Source organism: Budorcas taxicolor, chromosome 6 (genome assembly GCF_023091745.1).
Source record: "Budorcas taxicolor isolate Tak-1 chromosome 6, Takin1.1, whole genome shotgun sequence".
NCBI lineage: Eukaryota > Metazoa > Chordata > Mammalia > Artiodactyla > Bovidae > Budorcas > Budorcas taxicolor.
The window spans coordinates 12781724-12801713 of NC_068915.1; the positions used below are offsets into that span (position 1 = coordinate 12781724).

The window sequence follows — 19990 nt, forward strand, 5'->3', positions numbered from 1 at the left end:
AATTAAATAATACATAAGGACATATTATAGAGTTCTAGGATATAATATTACTAGGTATTATTTTTGTTAACACAAAATGGTTAAAGTGTTGACACTGATATATAAGCTAAACTTCATTTATACAAAATAATTTTGAAAATATATAAAGAAAAATATAATTTCACTGCTTAAATAGTTCATAAATATGGTAACTCTAATGAAAACATGAGTAAATTTTTAAAATTAATTTTGTTAAACTGGTTCCCCCTCAACTCTTGTATATAATCTCTTCTTTAAAGTGTTCCCTCACAAAACCAGATGCAGCAACAGCAGCTGCTGCTGCTGCTAAGTCGCTTCAGTCGTGTCCAACTCTGTGCGATCCCATGGATGGCAGCCCACCAGGCTCCCCCGTCCCTGGAATTCTCCAGGCAAGGACACTGGAGTGGGTTGTCATTTCCTTCTCCAATAGCAACAGCAGCAACCCATAGATAAATAACAATATAGATCCACATGAAATGCATGATGTTAGTTAACTTTAAGGACCAAAAAGGCCAAAGGAGGGAGAGATCTCTTGTAGTGCAGTGCGTTGAGCAGTGTCCCCCCGAAATTTCATTTTGTCAACTTGGAGCCCCAGGATGTGGTCTTATGTGGAGTCAGGGTCCTAGATGTTAAAGAAGGATTTAGATGAGATCATACGGGATAATTTCAAAAAGAATGTTTTCACAAGAGACAGAGAAGGACACAAAGAGACTCAGAGGAGAATGCCATGCGAATGCAGACGTTAAAGAGATATGTCTCTAAGCCAAGGAACACCAAGGGCTGCCAACAGGCACTGAGGCTGGAAGCAGTGATCAAGAGTTCTTCCCTGCAGCTCTCGGAGGTGAGCATGGTCGCACCACGGACTTCAGCCTCCAGACCTGTGAGCGGATAAATCTGTGGTGATTTTGCTGCAGTAGTCCTAGGAAATTCCAGGGAAGCTGCAAAAGGAATAGCTGAAGAAGGAATGGGAGGTGGTCAATTGCTTGGGGGCAGTTGTGATAGGCAGCTGCTGCTGCTGCTGCTAAATCGCTTCAGTCGTGTCCGACTCTGTGCGACCCCACAGATGGCAGCCCACCAGACTCCCCCATCCCTGGGATTCTCCAGGCAAGAACACTGGAGTGGGTTGCCATTTCCTTCTCCAATGCATGAAAGTGAAACGTGAAAGTGAAGTCGCTCAGCCGTGTCCGACCCTTAGCGATGCCATGGACTGCAGCCCACCAGGCTCCTCCGCCCATGGGATTTTCCAGGCAAGAGCACTGGAGTGGGTTGTGTGATGGGCAGAGATGAGTGTATTTCAAGTGAGAGGCTGGTGTGTGAGGGGTCATGGAGGGAAGCAAAAATAGTATGAATATAAGAGTAACATGCATTACTTACTGAGAGAATACTAAGTGGAATGACTTAGCATTAGTCAGTGTTCATGTTGGTGAGCAATGGGAAGAATCTACGAAGAAAGTCTGTCTCTGAACACAGCAACGAGATCAGGAAGCTTGGACATTTTATTACAGGACTTGTGGGACTTTCCGCTTTCTCCCTCTTGTATAACTGGTAAGTCTTTACACAGGAGTATTTTTATGAGTCAAATAAGTTGGGATTCCCCCTTGGTTTATTTCTGGGAGACAAAAAGTTCTAAGATCAATTCTAAGACTTGGCTTATTAAAACACAAGTATTGTCTGGGATATAAGCCTAAATTATTTCAGAAAAGAAAATGCAAGAACCTTTGAGAAAACTAAGCCTTATTTATGAAAAAGTAGAGGGAATGGCTGAATTCACGGTGACATATAAAACAAGCTGTACTTCATGGATCCCTTGAGCAAAAGGCCTACAGAACTATTTAAAACCCAAAAGTGCTTGAATGTACTCTCTCGTTCTTGCTCTATCCCCCACTCTACTACCCCAACCTTCCTCTAAGCTCCAGCAATCAAATAGTTGAGCTTTGCCTTCTAGCATCAAATTCCTAATTTCACCCAGACTGAGGCATCCTACCCATCCCCAGAGTCAATGGGCTTTTGCATTTCATCTTGCTTCTCATAATTTGCCAGCTCTCACCCGTCTCTTAGCAACCAAGATGGTTACAGAGAACAAAGACAAGTCACAATGAGCTTCAATTTCTTCTTAAAATCACTCACAAGTGAAAGCATTAGCCGCTCAGTCAGGTCCAACTCTTTGCGACCGCATGGACTGTAGCCCACCCGGTTCCTCTGTCCATGGAATTATCCAGACAATAATACTGGAGTGGGTTGCCATTCCCTTCTCCAGGGGATCTTCCTGACCCAGAGATCAAACCTGGGTCTCCTTGCATTGCAGGCAAACTCCTTACCACCTGAACCACCAAGAGAGCCCCCAAATTACTCAAAATTCCTTAATAAAGTAGGGCTTACACTTCAGGTTCTCTGTCTTATTCCTCCCCTTCTTCTTCCCCTCTTGTCATCCCTAAGTGGACAGAAGGTTTACATGGTGAAGGAAAGAGAAGAGAATGTCACTTAGCTGGACTCACTCCCCGTCTGGAGAAGCAAGGCCCAGTGTCAGCAGTTTCACCTTGTAGAAGATGCAAATGAACTTAGCCTTCCCCTCCTGTGCATGTAGTTATATTAAAAGACAGAAAGAAAGCAACTGGAAGAGGACACTTATAATCAAATATATCAAACTGAGTGACTGTGGTGATACGTCAATGCACAACTGAAAGAGCCCTTATCTCACTGAGTTCATGAGAGAGTGGATGTCCTTTACATTCTTCCACATTTCTGCAATTTGATGGTTTTATTACAATGCTATCTGCCCAAGACAGCTGCTACATTAAAACAAAATTGCGTCCTAGGCTCTGTATTACCAAATGTGAAGTTCAAGGGTTCAGAGACCCCTACGGTGGCCTTGTGTCTATCCTGATGCCCGATTATGTTTCAGAGTTGCTCAGTCGCATCCAACTCGACTCTTTGCGACCCCATGTTCTGTAGCCTGCCTGGCTCCTCTAGCCATGGAATTCTCCAGGCAAGAATACTGGAGCGGAGGTCCTACAATATAGCACTTGGAACTCTGCTCAACATTATGTGGCAGTCTGGATGGGAGGGGAGTTTGGGAAAGAATGTACATGTATACGTATGGCTGGTGGGCTTTCCTGATAGCTCAGTTGGTAAAGGATCTGCCTGCAATGCTGGAGACCTGGGTTCAATCCCCGGGTTGAGAAGATCCCCTGGAGAAGAGAAAGGCTACCCACTCCAGTATTCTGGCCTGGAGAATTCCATGGACTCTTTATCCATGGTGTTGCAAAGAGTCAGACACGACTGAGCAACTTTGACTTTCACTTTCATGTACGGCTAAGTCCCTTTGCTGCCCACCTGAAACTATTACAACATTGCTAACTGGCTATACTCCAATATAAAATAAAAATTTTAAATAAAATAATAAAAAAGAGAATACTTGAGTGGGTTATGATTCCCTTCTCCAGGGAATCTTCCTGACCCAGGGATCAAACCCAGGTCTCCTGCATTGCAGATAGACTCTTTACCATCTGAGCCACCAGGGAACACTTATGTCTCAGAGAGAAATGGTCAAAGACGCAGAATCCCAACACGCTGGTGTCAGTGGCCAGATGCTAACCCAATGTTGGAATTATCTGGAAAGGTATGTACTTAGGTACTATTCTCTCCATAAAACTCCTCTCCCAGGACATGTGTGTATAAACCATGCTATTTGATAGTGTCTGTAGTGTGGGATGGAAAGCAGAAATGTCTATAGAAATTAATGAAAAATAAGTCTGGGGAAAACATGATAGATAATGCTTTAAATGTTATTATAGTGTCCAAAAAAATAAGACAATCATATTCTTGCCTTTCAACGTGGTAAGTAAGATGACTTCTACAGTCCAAGGCGAGCCTATCCCGGCCTTTAAACCCTCATCTTCTTTCATCTTCCTGAACTCCTGTCTGTTAGATCCTTTATTCGACCTCTGCTTCTCTGCCAGCCCTGTCTTTCCTCAGAAACGTCCATGTTTCTGCCCTCTTTGGAATACAGTAACCTCTTCCTCCAATGCTTAGGCCTTCTTTATTTCATACTCTGAGTCCTTTTCCTTTCACAAAGAGAGGCTTTCTGTTTTTACAAATTAATCAGGGGCCAAGAGGTGACTTCTTTGCAAAACTACCCTCCTTAATTTCTCTGACCGTAAATCCTCCCTGGTCTTCCCCCTTACATCTTTGAGTCTTTCTTTCCAGTCTCCACTCTCCTTAAATGTTGATACTTCCCTTCCAAACTTTCTTCTTATTTGATACATAATCATGTGTTTTTAACACGTCAAAGATCTCCTACATTTTGCTTACACACTTTCTGCATCCATCCCAAACCTCTCTCACAAACTCAATGCGCACATTCAAATGTTTCCTGGGCTGCCCCACCTGAACTTGCTATAAGCGTCTCGGGTTCAGCATAGTGACCCCCGACTCATCTTCTTCCCACCATCCTCTCCATCCATCTGCTTCTCTCTGCAAATTCCCTACGTGAACAGACAGTACAACTACTTCCCTACGTGAGCCAAGGCGGGGAAAAGGGATGTAGGGCTACTTTCAAATAAGATTCTGAATTTAAATACTTAACCCTTATTTGTTCAAGTACAGTTCTACAGGCTTGGAAAGAGTTCATGACAGAGTGGTTATACCCTAGAATTCTTTGTCTTATCAACTTTCTTATTTGTTGTAAAATAAGTAAAAAGCAAATTACTCAAAAAGAATTTTTTTTTTGCGTCATAACAAACCTAAAGTGAACTTCCTTTCTGTTTCTTATATTTGAACAACCCCTTCCCTGACATTACATATTTACTTACTTAACAGAATTCTACTTACTTCACAGAATTCTGACTTCCAGATTTTAGGAGTTAACTTGTTTTTCATTGTATTCTCCAATTATTCCAAACAACTTCATGAAAACCCTTTCCTACTAATTGTACAGCATTCATGTATTGCTTGCTTTCAAAGTTTCCTGTTTTAATATCCAGAAACTAAAGAGTCCTCAGGGCCTGAGCCACTGTCAGTCTCTAGAGGGCACAGATCACAAGAGTATGGGAATAGATACCTACGCACAGCGGGAAGGGCCCAGGATTCTTCCTCCTGACAACTCTTCACAATGCCAGGAAGAAGGAGAGTCTCTGAAACGTTCCTGAGGTCTCTCCCTCTTAAGACTACTTAGCACTTCTGCAGTTAAGTGTGTAAAGAACTGAAATCTGGGGGAGGTGCCGTCCTAGGGTCAAGTGTCCACAGTGGAAGTGGGTCAAAAGGAAAAGACAGGTGTGCCTCTGTATTCATCCCAACACTCAGCCACTCTGGAGTTCTCTTGATTATTAGGACACATCATCCCAGAGAACTAGTGGAGAAGTCTGTACAAACCTCCCGCTCACAAATCCCTGAGTATAAGGGACACATGGGTCATATTTCCACAGCTAATTTAGTTACACAGGTGTTATAATCCCAGAGCCCCATCATGTAATTTACGGCTGGGGAGCTGAGTCAGCAAAGATAGGAAGCAGCTCACAATCCTATGAAGATGTAAAGGATTACATTGACAGCTTGGTTTTAGTCTGCACAGTAGAATATTCTTAGACGGAATTCCCATTTCTCTGCCATCTGACTTATTTTACATCCTGACTGAGCTATTAGCAGCTTTCCAAGTGGGTTTAGATTCCACATCTACCACTTAGTAGCTCTGTGTCACTGAACAAACTACTGAATATGTTTAAGCCTTAGTCTCCTCATCCTTAGGTGAGTCTTTCTCACCTGAAAATAAAATGCGGGGAAATCCACAGTTGATCTCATATGGGTGCTTTGGGGATGGGATAACGCTCCTAGCGCTGTGATGTTTACTGCTTTCTTCTCCCTCAGATACCTGCTTTCCACAGCGAAATCCGCATGTCTTAACGCGTCAGCCACACTGAATGGCTAGATCCACTCTGTGTCCCCCTCTGTACTTTCCTATCTCAGGACCTTCCGTCCTGTTCCTTTTCATGCCCTAAAACCTGCGCCACCCTCCTATTCGTCTCTCAGCAAGTCCACGAGACCGTGCTGGGTCCTGCTCGTGATGTTCCCAGGCACATACGAAAAGCGGATGACATAGTGCCTTCAGCTGTGCTTCATGAATTTATACACTGAATCTCCATACATGTTCATCTTTGATTCTGCCTCAGTACCAGTCACAGAGCTTACACACAGTAACATAACTTTCACCATCTGTAGACTGGATTCATGAATGGAAAATTCTGATTTCACTATAGCAAGTTAGCCTGCTAGGACATCTATACTTGGCTTGAATACTCTTCTGACTATTGATACACAGACTATTATTAAAACAGTAGCGTTGTAAAGAAAACAGGGATTAGCTGATACTGTCCAAACACATGCAGCTGTACTTCACCCATATAAATGACGGTAGGTTCCAAGAAAACATCTGAAACTCACAAAAAATTAAAGGATCGCCAATGTCAACTAGTCAAACTCTTTTATACTAATTGTACTAAAACGTTACTTCACAATACTTAGCTATATTCTACATGAGAAAATTATTCGACTTGAATTTCTTAGTAGGGAAAAATGCTCCCTGGTGGCGCTACAGGTGAAGAATCTGCCTGCAGTGCAAGAGACGCAGGAGACTCAGGTTTGATTCCTGGGTCGGGAGGATCCCCTGGAGAAGGGAATGGCAACCCACTCCAGCATTCTTGCCTGGAGAATCTCATGGACAGAGGAGCCTGGTGGGATGCAGTCACAAAGAGTCAGACACGACTGAAGCGACTTGGCACACAGGCAGCCACCTCTCTCACCATGAAAGATATTCGTGATCATTCACCAATATTCCTTCAGAGTTCTTATCACTAATAACTTTAAAACAGTTTTAGCAAAAGTATATAAGATGCTATACCTAGATCTTATGTTATGCAATGCGTAGGTTCAAGAGGTTGTTTCATACAAATGAAATTTCTAAAACCTCAGTAAATACTTTGGAAGCATTAGCCATTGGAATTCTTTATTTTTAAATTGAATAATCACTACCTAATTTATCTCATTTATAAATTTAGATTTTCATGTAATAGGTTTCCTTAAAGTGGTACCACATGTATTTTGGAGTCTTCTTGATAGAAAGGATATTTTACATTATTCATTTTTCCCTATGTGCCAAAGTCTCCCCTAAATTTTTAAAGATTACTTTATTTCTAGGTAATTAAAAAAATTAGATTATAATTACTAACCAAATATATTTTTAACTACATCTAAAACAAATCTTTATCCAAGAATGGTATGACTACATATTCAAGCAGTCTAATGAAGTTAATATGTTCATGCTAACTCAATGTCAACTTGCCAAAAATTAATTCTCTAAATTTGTATTCTAAGAAGAAATATCAGTTTCTAAAAATATTTCTATAGTGTCATTAGATAGTGTAATTAGTTAATAGGTCTCAATAATAGTTTCAAATCATTAGTATTATAGTATAAGCAATTCATGGCATTAAACTTCCAAATTAATACAATCCACACACTCAAATGCACATGTAAACAATTCCACTCATATTATACGTGCTATATAAAACAAAAACAAAAACAGATGAGTATTAGGCACCCAGATGTAAATATTAAGCAAGTTGCTTCTAGCCAGTTAAGAAAAATTTAAAGCAAAGACAGGCTTTCACTCCAACAATTTCCTCGAAAGGTACCTGAATCACTAAGGACTTCCCCATCAATAAAGTGGTCACCAAACTGTTTAAAAGCTGTTCAACATGTAAGTGAAGATAAGAAAGATGATCACACAAAGCAAAATATAGTGTGCAAATACGAATGCAGAAAATTGGCAAGTATTAGGATGGAAGACAGAATCATCATAATAAATACCTGGAACCATTATTTTTTGCAACATCTTTTAATTTGACCCAACATTTGTTTGTTCTTCTCATAAGTTCTTACAAAAGTTGAGACAACTCAATGTCTGTCACTGATAAGTGAATTAATGAATTGGTTTCAAATGAGGGCATCTCAATGGAAAGTCTGGCCTTATGATTTTATCTTGAAGAACCTAAAGAAATATCTTTAATATTTCTCCATAAAAGCAATTAGCATGGGGCCCACTACTAGGGCCAGTATGGCAACAGGTTTTCAAACATATACACTTGCTATGTGCATACATATGTACACATGTTTTTCAAACATGTATGCCTGACCAATAGCTGTGCTACTGAAACTTGGTTATTCACTTTATTCTTTCACAAATTTTTTAGATTTTTCTTTTTGTTCAAGAAAAGTCAACTACTCTGGTGAAGTACAGTAGTGGAAACCTGCTGGCTGGACCTCAAGCATAATGCCTCTTACCCACCCCAGAGAGTCCCTAGCGCTCCTCACAGAGCTTCTCAGAACTTTGAAATCCACTGGCTCAGATAATTTTTATCAACTTTTAAACTATAGCAGGCACATTTTCTGACTTAATGAATCAAATTTCAGGTTTAATTTCTATGCTATTCTTAACCTTCTCCAAGGCTATTTTCCTCTGGATTTAAAGTAGATTCTGTGTGATTGAGCCAATTAGAAAGCAGAAATTTCTCAATGTACCCTCGATAAAACATGCTTTAAGTTCTTTTACTTTCAGGCATTTTAATAAAGAACATATTTCAGCACAGTTAAAATATACTAACAACAACTGTGTTATCAGGTAGACATTTTAACAGATGGTCAATTTCCAGTTGGTTTCCCTTTTCCCAGTCTTGTTATTTAGTAAGTCATTAAAGATAACACCAGTTGAAAATACATTAACAGAGTCCTCCCTCCCCCCAAACTGAAAAAATAAATGTACTGAAACAAAGGTGAAAAAGTGACTTTAAGTGCTAAGATGTTGTCACCTACACCCACTGTACCAGCTTCATCCCTGAAAAAAAAAGATGATTTCCTTCATGTAAGATCGTGACAGATGTCATAGGAGATTGAATAAAAGTCTTACCTTCTTCATCAGAAACATCAAGAACCTCAGTCATGGTCTCAGGAACATTTAGCTTGTGTTTTTCAGTGATAGTCTGGAAAGACAAAAATCATTAATGTTCAACTTAAAACAAAGGATTAGAAGAATCCTAGAGGAGAACACAGTCAGTAGCATCAGCAAGTGATCAGGCCCCGAGCACGCCGTCTCCTCCACGTGGACATTCTGGAAACTTACTCTCTTACTCTCCTTTACGGAAGTTCCTTTGTTCTTTCTGAAGATAAATGACCATTTATTCCAGTGAAGTTGTTAAGAGAAAGTTCATTATTTCGAGTTCCCATTTGCAAAACACATTCTTTAGCAATGGCATTAGAAGCCATGTGGAGGAAGCAGATTCGTGTTTTCGGGGCTTCCCTAAAATGGACTAAGTTATGTCTCTAGACAATCTTCAAAAGGAAGCAGTGAACACAGGCAATCTATTACAAACAAAACCATTGGTTAGAAGTTGTAAGCAATGTGACAGGCTTGGGCAGAAAATATGATGCATCTGTTCTGGACCAAGATCAACAGTGGATGGCCAACCATCCTTGCAGACTTTCACTGGGCTACAATTCTGGCTTGCTACTTAGCCGCCTTCCACAGTAGCACCCCAGAGCTGCCAAATTCTCTGCCTTCCAGCCCTGACGTACCAGGTAGGGTTACGAGATCACGCTCTGGAGTCTGGCTGCCTAAGTTCAGATTCTAACTTCATCACTCACCAGCTATGAGGCCTTAGCAAAGCCTCTATTTTTCCATGCCTTAATTCCCTCATTTATAAAATGGGAATAATACTACTAGTTCCTAAAACTGTTATGAAGATTAGATGAAACAATATATAGAAGAGCTCTAAGAACAGAGTTTAGAATATAATAGTATTCAATAAATATTAGCTAGCATAACTTATCATAATTTGATATTAAATTAGTCTTAAAAACAAAGGTCCTCTGAACTTTTTAGTCATTCAGGCACTCAAGAAACATTTTGAGTGCCTATTCCATGATAGGCACTGTTGAGACACCAGGGATACCAAGGTGATTAAAAACTAGAGATAAAAAGTCAAATCCCACAACTTTAAATATCACTTAGAGATGGCTCAGTCTCTTTTTTCTGTATCCCTGTCTCTTGATTCTGTATTGAAAGTGTATTAAGTACATCAATTGGCATAGCCATGACAACGTTCAAATACTAATCTCTCAGAATAAAGAGTATAATCTTCAACTAAAGACACCAAAATACAGTCAATAGGTTGTCAAGGTTTTTAAGCTTTGCTGCATAGATATTCCAGACTTGTTTGTCTTTAGTATCTCATTACCAGCTCGTTTCTTTCCAAAAGCATTAAAGAACTTCAAATATATTTATAGGGAAATTCAGTTGATTAATTTGAAAATATATTTATATGTGTGCTGTGCTTCATCTCTTAGTGATGTCTGACTCTTTGCGACCCCAAGGACTGTAGCCCACCAGACTCCTCTGTCTATGGAATTCTCCAGGCAAGAACACTGGTGTGGGTTGCTATGACCTCCTCTAGGGGATCTTCCCAATCCAGGGATCGAACCCAGGTCTCTGGCATTGCAGGTAGATTCTTTACCGTCTGAGCCACCAGGGAAGGCCAATATACAGGTATAATTTCTTTGTAGTAAGAGGGACTGATTAAATTATAACATGATACTGAACAACTTTTCAGTGGCTTCCCATTTTCTTCAGAAAACACTTAATATAGCTGATCCCTAAATAATTCAGGTTTGAACTGCATGGGTCCACTTACATAGGCTATTTTCCAAAAGTATTTACTACATTACTATATGATCCGAGGTTGGCTAAATCCATGGATGCGGGACGGGGCATGGCTGACTGTAAGTTTCACTTGGATGAACTGCCTAGGTTGTCAGGGAGTCAGATGAACTGGCTTCGACAGTGCCTGGTGATGTAGCCAGAGGCAGGGAGACCACATCGCTCCCCCAACCCTGCGTCCGTGTTGGCAGCCACGTTCTCTTACGCCTCCGTTTTCCTCCCATATCCTTTTCTTTACAAGACATGTTCTTTTTTTCTTTTCCTGGCTCATGTAAGATGTAACTTCCTTGGAGAAACACTCCTTGACCCTCCCCAATGAATGTATTTGTTTAGCTGTGTTTATCTGCTACTACTTAATCCTACAACATCATGTGGGCCACACCACACACACCTGTGCATGCCTCAGCCGCCTCCTACCTGAGTGTGAGTCATTAAAGAGATGGTTTCCACAGAACCAGAAACATAGTAGGGGCTTCTCAAATACACAGAGGAACAAATCGATGACATAAAATTATGCAAATACATTTAAAATTCACGTAATGACTACGTAGATTTCCTCTGGGGAAGAAAAGTAAAGGAAGAAATGGAGAAAGCCTTATGTTATCCAGAGGAGGGCACACTGAAGACTCCAGTAGTAAGCTCAGCTTTCCAGAATGTTGCTTCTGATGTTCAAATAGTTCCATAATGTCTTATTCACTGAAAACAAAGTAAACACTATAGGAATGACAAAAGCACCTATCCAAAATTATGGAGACTAACGGGGTAAATAAGTATTTGATGAATTAACAACTTTTAAAAATACACTGTTTAGTTATAACATTAATTTATGAATTGAACACAAAAAGATGATAATCTAAGTTCTATATCAATGGTTCTCAACTCTAGCTGTGTATTATAATTACTAGAGAAGTTTAAAACATATTATTGCTTGGGTCTCAACACAGTCAATTAAATCTGTATCGTTCAAGAGAGGAACCAATTACAGGTGTTTAAAAAATGTTCTTCGGGTGGGTCTATTGTGCAACTCAATTTGCAACCTGTTACCTTTTCCTGTATTAAGAAAGTACATAGATTGCAGAAAAATGACTTTTTTTTTGCATTTTATATATAGGATAGAGATAATGAGATCCTATTAAATTATGACTGCTGGGGAAACTTTAAAAATAAGTCTAAGTGTAAATTAAATGATTTAAAAAGTTAAGGGATATCTGCTGTATTAAACTACACTAGAAAGTCAGTTTTTGCAGAAACGTTCTAGAGTAATTGTCCTTCACTGGAAATAGTTCCACAAGAGGATGCGTCTCAACTTAAAAACTGATAGAAATATACTTTAAATAGGTAACTTATATTGCCCAACATTCTCAGTTTCTATTTCAGATGCTGATGATGTGACTGTATTTTCTTTGAACTCGTGACAGTGGAACTGGCTTTGCATTAGTTTGGTTACTGCATGCTATTAAAATTACTATCAGCAAATATATGTGGCAACAGAAAAAGTAACACACTGATCATATTAGTCATGGATATTTTTTGGTAGATGTTAAAAATGCCTTCTATTTACAAAGCAGTAAATATAGGACGCATTTTTACATGACATAGTGTCTGACCTTTAAAAAATCATCAGTAAATATTTGTTAAATGGATAATAATAAGTCTTGTACTCATGACTAATGATAAATGAAAAAAAAAAAAAACCCATCCCTTTAAATGAACTGTCCTTTGAAAACTTGATTAGCCAAACATAAATATAGTTTTGGGCAACTCCATCTGAATAGTCCACAGAAAACAAGGATATAATTAAATGATCATAGGCATCTTCTTCTGCTATAGAATCTCAGATTCTATGGTCAAGACTAGAAACAACTTTAAAATTAAAATGAGTAGTGCACAAAGCGTAAGTTTAATAGGATATAGTTAAATCATATATTGTGGCAAAACAAGTATGTGATACTCGGCAGACTTAACTTACATAATAATGCAGAAAATAAAACATGAGTCCTTAACATGTTATTTTTATAAATGGGGGATAATGCCTGGTTTGTTTCATGCGAAAGAAAAAGCGTGCTTTACTGCCCTCCATATGGCCCCCTGGCCAACCATTCCCTTAGTATCACACACTCCGCAAGTCACAGCATTCGGGGCGACCCTAGCTAGTGTACCGCCTTCCAGCGGCCACAGTCTCCCATCAGTACTACAAGCCCAACCTTTATACCATCTGTACATGTTAACATAATTTCTGTATATAATTTAAGTACTATGTAAGTAATATTTTTCTATTAAAGGTTGGAAAGTCTCAACGAAGGTGAATTACCAAAAATAACCGCTACTCATATGTGGTTGAGACAATTATAGCACATTGGGGAAAAATATGTCAAAAGTTTAAAAAGTTTAAAAACCTTTTGCAGAAGGTTCTGAATCAAAGTGTTCTGAGTGTGTGACTCAGTGTTCTGAGTCAAAAGTTTTAAAAAGTTCTGTACACAGACTATCTCTTTAAGATAACATTTTTATTTATTTATTACTTTTATTATTTTTTCATTTTTATTTTAGGTTATTCAGTATGTATGCCCTACATATCAATGATCATACGCAACACAAAACACAACACTTTAAAACTGTGCAGATAACTGATGATTGCTGATCAATCATCTGAGCCACTGCTCCCTAGTGGCTCAGATGGCAAAGAATCTGCCTGCAATTCAGGAGACCCAGGTTTGATTCCTGGGTCGAAGATCCCCTGGAGAAGGACACGGCAACCCACTCTAGTGTTTTTGCTTGAAGAAGCCCATGGACAGAGGAGCCTGGCGAGTTACAGTCCATAGGGTCGCACAGAGTTGGACAGGATTGAAGCGACTTAGCACGCACGATCAATAACAAAAGGATGAGTCATATCTCACAGTTCTTCCAAACTGCATTAGGAGATTGAGCTTGTTGGCTTCTGTGACCAGAAATGTGTCCCTCCCACTTTGATGTCCATTCCGGCAAACAGACAATAATTGTAATCCCTGGAGAATGCTCAACTGCCTCATATTCCCTGCTGCGTCTTATGAAGCTAGAAAAGCAAAGGTTAAGGAAACAAACTGCAATCCCAAAATGTCTCACAAATTTCTGAAGCAATGACTTTTCCTTTACAAACTGCTACCTCACTCTCCTCTCTACACAATGACTTTATTCATACTTTGGGGTAAGAACTCTGGAAGGAGGAATAGCTAAGGAGACTTTCTCTGATGGCAAAGGGCTCACATGGCTGTTCAAATGGCACACTGTACTAAGTGAATGATGTGAGGTTTGTATGTTAGGTGTGTGGCTGTAGCTCAGCTAATACATTCAAATGGTAATAATATTAAATTTAATTTGGTTTATTTTACATATTATTAAATTGCTTCATGCTATTTGCCTACCACCAGTGAGTAGTTCCAAATAATTTTTAGTTAATCTATAGACTTTAGAAAATGATACTGAATATGATCCTTCCATGAAAATCAATAAAGGGTAATATTTATGTAAGTTTTTAAAAGTTGAAAATTCCTATTAAACTACTTTTAGTAAAGCCAAGGTCAATTATATCAGAAAGATTAAGACTCTGGATTTTGTAATCTGACAACCTAAATTTGAATCTTAGATCTACCCTCAATGTTTGGCATATTTGTAACTTACTAAATAATTGTCATAGCTTTAAATATCATCATTATGTGGAAAAAGAAAGAATGAAAATCCCTTCTGAAAAAGAGTATAAAGTCGTAAGACCTACATCACAGGAGGAATAAGTTTGTATTTTCAATCCTTAGACCCAAATTCCATCTCATAAAACAATGAAACTCATAATTCTAAGAATCCAATTCTAAGAGAAGCAGAAAATAAAGATAGGAGAGTAGCAAAGCATGTAACCGGTAAAACTACCCATTTAGAGAAAGGGGGTACTCGTGTGGTTAACGTGGGCGATGATTTATTATTTTGCGTAGTGAAAGCGGTTACAATCTAAAACATTTTATTATGTTTTATATTTATTTGCTGGCTTTTCACACAGAAATTTGATTGCTAAGTACGGTGGTTTTTATTGGAGCCATGCTTAGCGAGGCAGCGTAAAGAATAATAGACACAAGATAAAAAGCTCACAGAGGAGCTTTGAGGAGTTTTCACATCCCCCTAGAGCTACATGTGGAGATATGACCTATGTCTGATTTGTGACAAGGTATCTGAGAACTTGTGTGGCAATAGAATTTAAAAGCAATTGCTCCTCGTTTAAAATAAAGCTCTGAATGGTTAAAGTATCACTCTAAGTAATATTTATGAGCCTGAGATCTCTTTGAAACATGTAAATTTTATAGTTTTGGTGATATTAAAGAAGATTTTCTTTCAAAACTTAAAATCTCATTTTCCACTCCCCCTACACTGTAAGTTATTGGTCGGGAGGAATAATGTTTTTATCACTGATGACTCTTCAGCACCCAGCACGGAATCCAACCCACCTTTTATATCCAATAAACACTAAATGAAAGAAAAGCAGGTCACGATAGCAAAAAGAGGCCATCTAGTGGCCATTTGATAAAAACGCATATACATGACTCCTAGAAAGAAGAGGCTATAAAGTTGAGAGATGACTAGAACAAATGTTTAGCCAGTCTTGCCACCTAAAGTTCCACTTATCTGTGATGTGCACACTGTTTCAAAGGTTTCAAATAAAGACATATGTAAAGGTCCCTAATGTGAAGATTCTCCTGGTATAAGAAACCATACAGCAAGAAAAAGCCATTACGATACATTCATATACAGTGACTCAGGACAGCGCTAGATGGTGACAAGACTTGTTTTTCTCCTATATAATTTATGAATGCTATGCTTTAAATCTTTAAAAATATTGTCGTATACTGGCCAAAGATTTTGCTTGGGGAAACAAGCAGTGCCATTTTCTTATCTAGATTCAGTCTGTGTCTTGCAGTTCATTAATACATCATCCTTCCACTCTACTTAAAACTTCATGTCAAACTGCTTCAAGGTCTGTCAGCAGGGACTTGCTGTCAGCCTGAAGAACAAAATTCTCTTCTTCTTCACATCTATCAAAAGAAGCAAGAGTTCTAAAACTATATGCATCACTCCTAGCTTGGAGCATGTATTAGAACCTCATTCAGAATTTTTTACTTGTTGATTCATGATCTCATTGGATCTCATCTCATCTCTAAGGAACAGCTAGTGATCTGCTGTCACTCTACTTTTCTAGTTTAGGAACAGAAATTATAGAGCTGTTGTTCTCGCTCAAAGAGGAAAGTTAATAAAGAAAAGCAAAGAGCACTGTTAGCTGTGAGTCTCCCTCTCAGGAGGCCTCCTTTAAGCTCTGCTCCAACTGAATAGCACAAGAGCGTTAGGAACAATTGCATCACGGTCTTCACTATTCCAGAGGATCACTGGCCTAAAGAATCAGCACTTGTATTCCATACAGTGAAAAAACAATTAAATATACACTCTGTCAAGATGCAGACACTTAGGTTTCTCTCCTAAGCACACTCAATTTTCTTTTTGAATAAAAAAAAATACTCAGAAATAGGAAGAAAATCAGGATGAACTGTTCTCACTGCAAATGCATCTGAGCTAGTCCTGAGCTAAGAAGGGGTCAAGGTCTTCCCAGCGTCTGGAGTGACCTTCAGGCTGAGATGAAAAGTGGAGTGTCCTACCACTTTGCCAGCAGCGGGTGTCACACCCAACCCCAGCAACAGGGCAGAAGAGCCAGAGAAAAAGAAGTGAGTCACAGAAAAAGGGCTAAGTGGTATAAAATTGCATTCACACATTTTATATGGATTTACGTTGACAAAAGGAAGCTGAAATCCCTGTGTGAGCTGTGTAAATGCGTTTACATCTGCATACTTCAAGGTACACAGGCTCTTTACAATATGTTCACCCAAAGTGTCTACAACCTGTTCACACAAAGAAGTTCAAACACTCAAAACATTTTGTAAATGAAAATGCCTGTGGCTTAAAAACCACAACAACGGAGCCAAAGTCGATGGGTTCCTTTTACTTACCGTGGTGGTGGTGGTGACCTCCTCCGTTACAACCTTCAGGGTGTCCACCACGGAGATGTAGCCCAGACGCTTAGCAATCGCCAAGGCAGTGTTGCCATTCTGAAGAGCGAGCGAAAGAGAGAGAAAGGGAAGTGAGAGCGGAGTGGAGGGATGGCGGGGTGAGCCAATGAGCTCACCCGCGGCTCCACATGAGCCAGCATTTTCTTCCAAAACAAGGCACAGCTTAGGAAAATCACTAGTTTTTACCATTACATCTGAATCTTCTTTGTAACTTCTTCAAACTATAGCCCAGGTCACCATGGTAACACAACAAGCTGCATCTGCCTGCTCTAATAAGAAGCACTCGATTGCTTTAACCCTGAGGTTGTCAAGGAAGCGCTCCGAATTCTGTACTGTGCTTAGGAGAGTCACCTTTGAATCCGGAAGGAGGCCTCCGAAGAACAAGAATCAGGCACACTCAGTCCTCATCAGAAGGCAGGCCATCTGCAGCAGGTAAGATGTTACCACAGGGAACGCGGCAACATATTTAGCTACAGCTGTGCAGAAGCTCTCCGTGCAGCGAAAGAACACAAGCAAGCAACTGAGGCCCCAGGCCAGGCCACTGGGGATCTCGGTTGGTTTAATTGCACCGCTTAGTTTACATTTCAATAGCTCCACATCCCAAAGAGCTCAGTCGGAGCCAGCGGCCTCAGAAAGCGTACTCCCTTAAGAAGATCGGGCGGGAGGGGTGGACTCCGCTCCTAGCCGAGAGCCAGCTGGAAGCCGAGCCTGCTTCCGCAGCCCGAGCCTCCCTCCCGGGAGGGAAAACTGAGTCAGGCCTCTGCGCTCTCTCCCGGGACCAGCGCTCTCAGAAATCACATGCTGATTTCTGGAAATCCCGGGCTTTCCCCCCGAGTGCGGAGGTTTAAGAAGGATGTGGGGGGCTGGGGGACTCAGCTCGGCCAAGCGGCTCCCGGGAAGGGGGATTCTAAGTTAATCAAAGGGAAAGAGGGGCTGCGTGGTGAGGGGCAGCCGGCGCCCCCTTACCGCGGTGGTGGCGTTGGGCTTGGCCCCGTGCTGCAGCAAAACGTTGATGATGTGCGTGTGGCCCTGCTGGGCGGCCTGGTGCAAAGGCGTGTAGCCATTCTGTAGACGACGGCGGCGGCGGCGGACCCAGCCAGGGGTGTGCGGGAGAAGGAGGAAAACTAGTTAGCCTTCATTTTGAATTTCTTAGTCTTATTTACACCCAAGTCGGCGCGGAGGCCTGTTTCTCTGGAGCAAGATATCACCAGCAACCCATTTTCTCAGCAGCAAAACTCCCTCACACCTTATGGTCCGCTAAACAAAGAGGCTGGCTTCTGAAATTAGCAAGATCAACAGACTCCAAATGGTAACTAATATTATATTTTCACCAATTAGCATTCTAATTAGCATTCACAATGGATATGCTGAGTGAGGAGATTTATAATGAGGAAGAGTATTATCAAAGTGATTCCTTCCCTAGGAAAAATGGAAGCATCAACTGTTTAACTGAAACCTAGGAGGATCATACAAACCAGTTTGTTCATTGTGACTTCCTGCGTCACTAACCTCTGGGCTAGCTTTAGCAATTCTAAACCAGTGACAGTACATCGAAATCTTCTATTCCTTTCAGAAAATCTTCAGTCAAAGATGTACACACTGAACAGAAGATTTCATTGGAAGCTGAGTGGCCCAGTTTCAAATAAAAACTCCTTTAAAAGTAGGTTCTTTTAAACATTCTGGTCTAAACTTTCACTTAGATGAAAGTTCTGCAACTGTGATTTGTGAAAAATTGTAGCTGAGGTTAGTGAGAAGCCAATCTTGCTCGGAACTCTAGGAGTGCTAGGGATGGTACAGATTGGTTGCATGCTGCTGCTGCTGCTGCTAAGTCGCTTCAGTCATGTCCGACCCTGTGCGACCCCATAGACGACAGCCCACCAGGCTCCCTCGTCCCTGGGATTCTCCAGGCAAGAGTACTGGAGTGGGGTGCCATTGCCTTCTCCGGATTGGTTGCATACGCACATCAATACAAGCAAATTGCACTGGAATCCTTGGAGGCACAGTGAAACAGTAATAGCTGTCGTGTCCTAAGGACCCACTTTATGCCAGATATTGGATCTTATCTTTATTCTCTTAATCTTTACTACCATTCTGAAAATGAGGGTGCTTGGTACATAGTAGGTGTCTAATAAATGAATCCATGAACAAATGAGTGAATGAAGAACTGTCTCCCTATTTCAGAGATGATGAAAGTGAAAATAACGGGGCTAAGTCATTTGTTCACAATCATTCTAGGTTCCAATCCTAGGTAGAAGATCATGAAGACAACGACCATCAGATTACTTTATTGTCCACCTGCCTCAGCCCTGAGTCCTGGGCTCTAAGTTCTGAGCAGCCCATTCATACCTTAAACGTGTTAAGAGTATACATCCCCTATTTCTAGTGCCACTACCTCTTCATGACCCACATGCACATTTGCTTCTCCTGTCTACATGAACTGACTATCTCTGTGCTGTTAAAAAGAACACTACAGGCCCAAAATAGAGTCACTTATGCCAGGCAACCCCACCACATTGGGGCTTAACACCTAACCTAATAGAAGCTTCAACCTACCCAGAAATGTCGACTTAATTGTCAGTCAGGAATTTTCTAGTCAGCACCAAGGAGATAATCTGCCACGTGGGCCCCCTGCATACAAGGAAGATGAGGTAATCTGCCACTGAGACCCCTTCTGTCTGCCATACATAGGTTACTTTTTTTTTTCTTTACGACTTCCTTGTTCTGCATTTAGAAACCCTTCCCTTTCTGTCTTCCTTGGGAACTCCTCCCTACTTGCTAGATGGATGCCACCGATTCATGAATCATTTAATAAAGCCAACTAGAGCTTTAAAATTTACTTGACTTAAAGACTTTTAAAAAAGCAATGCACAGGGTGCCACATGATTCCGTCTATGCTTTCACTTGGGCCTTTCCATCCATGGGGATGTACCGTATGTGTGAGAGTCTGTCTGAGGATCTCTCAGACTGGAATGTCATCAGCTCAGCCTTGTCTGCTATGTAGCCCTGTAATGGGATGACTCCAGGAAACCTGGAAATAAAAATCAACTTCAGGGACTCTGAAAACATAGCTGTTGCAGGCACTCTGCTCTCAAATCAGGCAATCCATGGATATTTCAGGAGCATAAAATAAGTAATA

General features: G+C 40.5%; 1 protein-coding gene across 1 annotated transcript in view; it reads right to left on the reverse strand.

The window, feature by feature from the left end:
* ANK2 (ankyrin 2) overlaps nt 1-19990 on the reverse strand; it is a 251070-nt gene that overhangs the window by 71927 nt on the left and 159153 nt on the right. The window contains exons 21-24 of the mRNA XM_052641694.1: nt 17821-17919; nt 16795-16893; nt 8975-9047; nt 7704-7757 (exon numbers count right to left, since the gene is read on the reverse strand). Coding sequence (XP_052497654.1) covers nt 7704-7757; nt 8975-9047; nt 16795-16893; nt 17821-17919 — 325 coding nt within the window. The remainder of the gene's footprint in view (nt 1-7703; nt 7758-8974; nt 9048-16794; nt 16894-17820; nt 17920-19990) is intronic.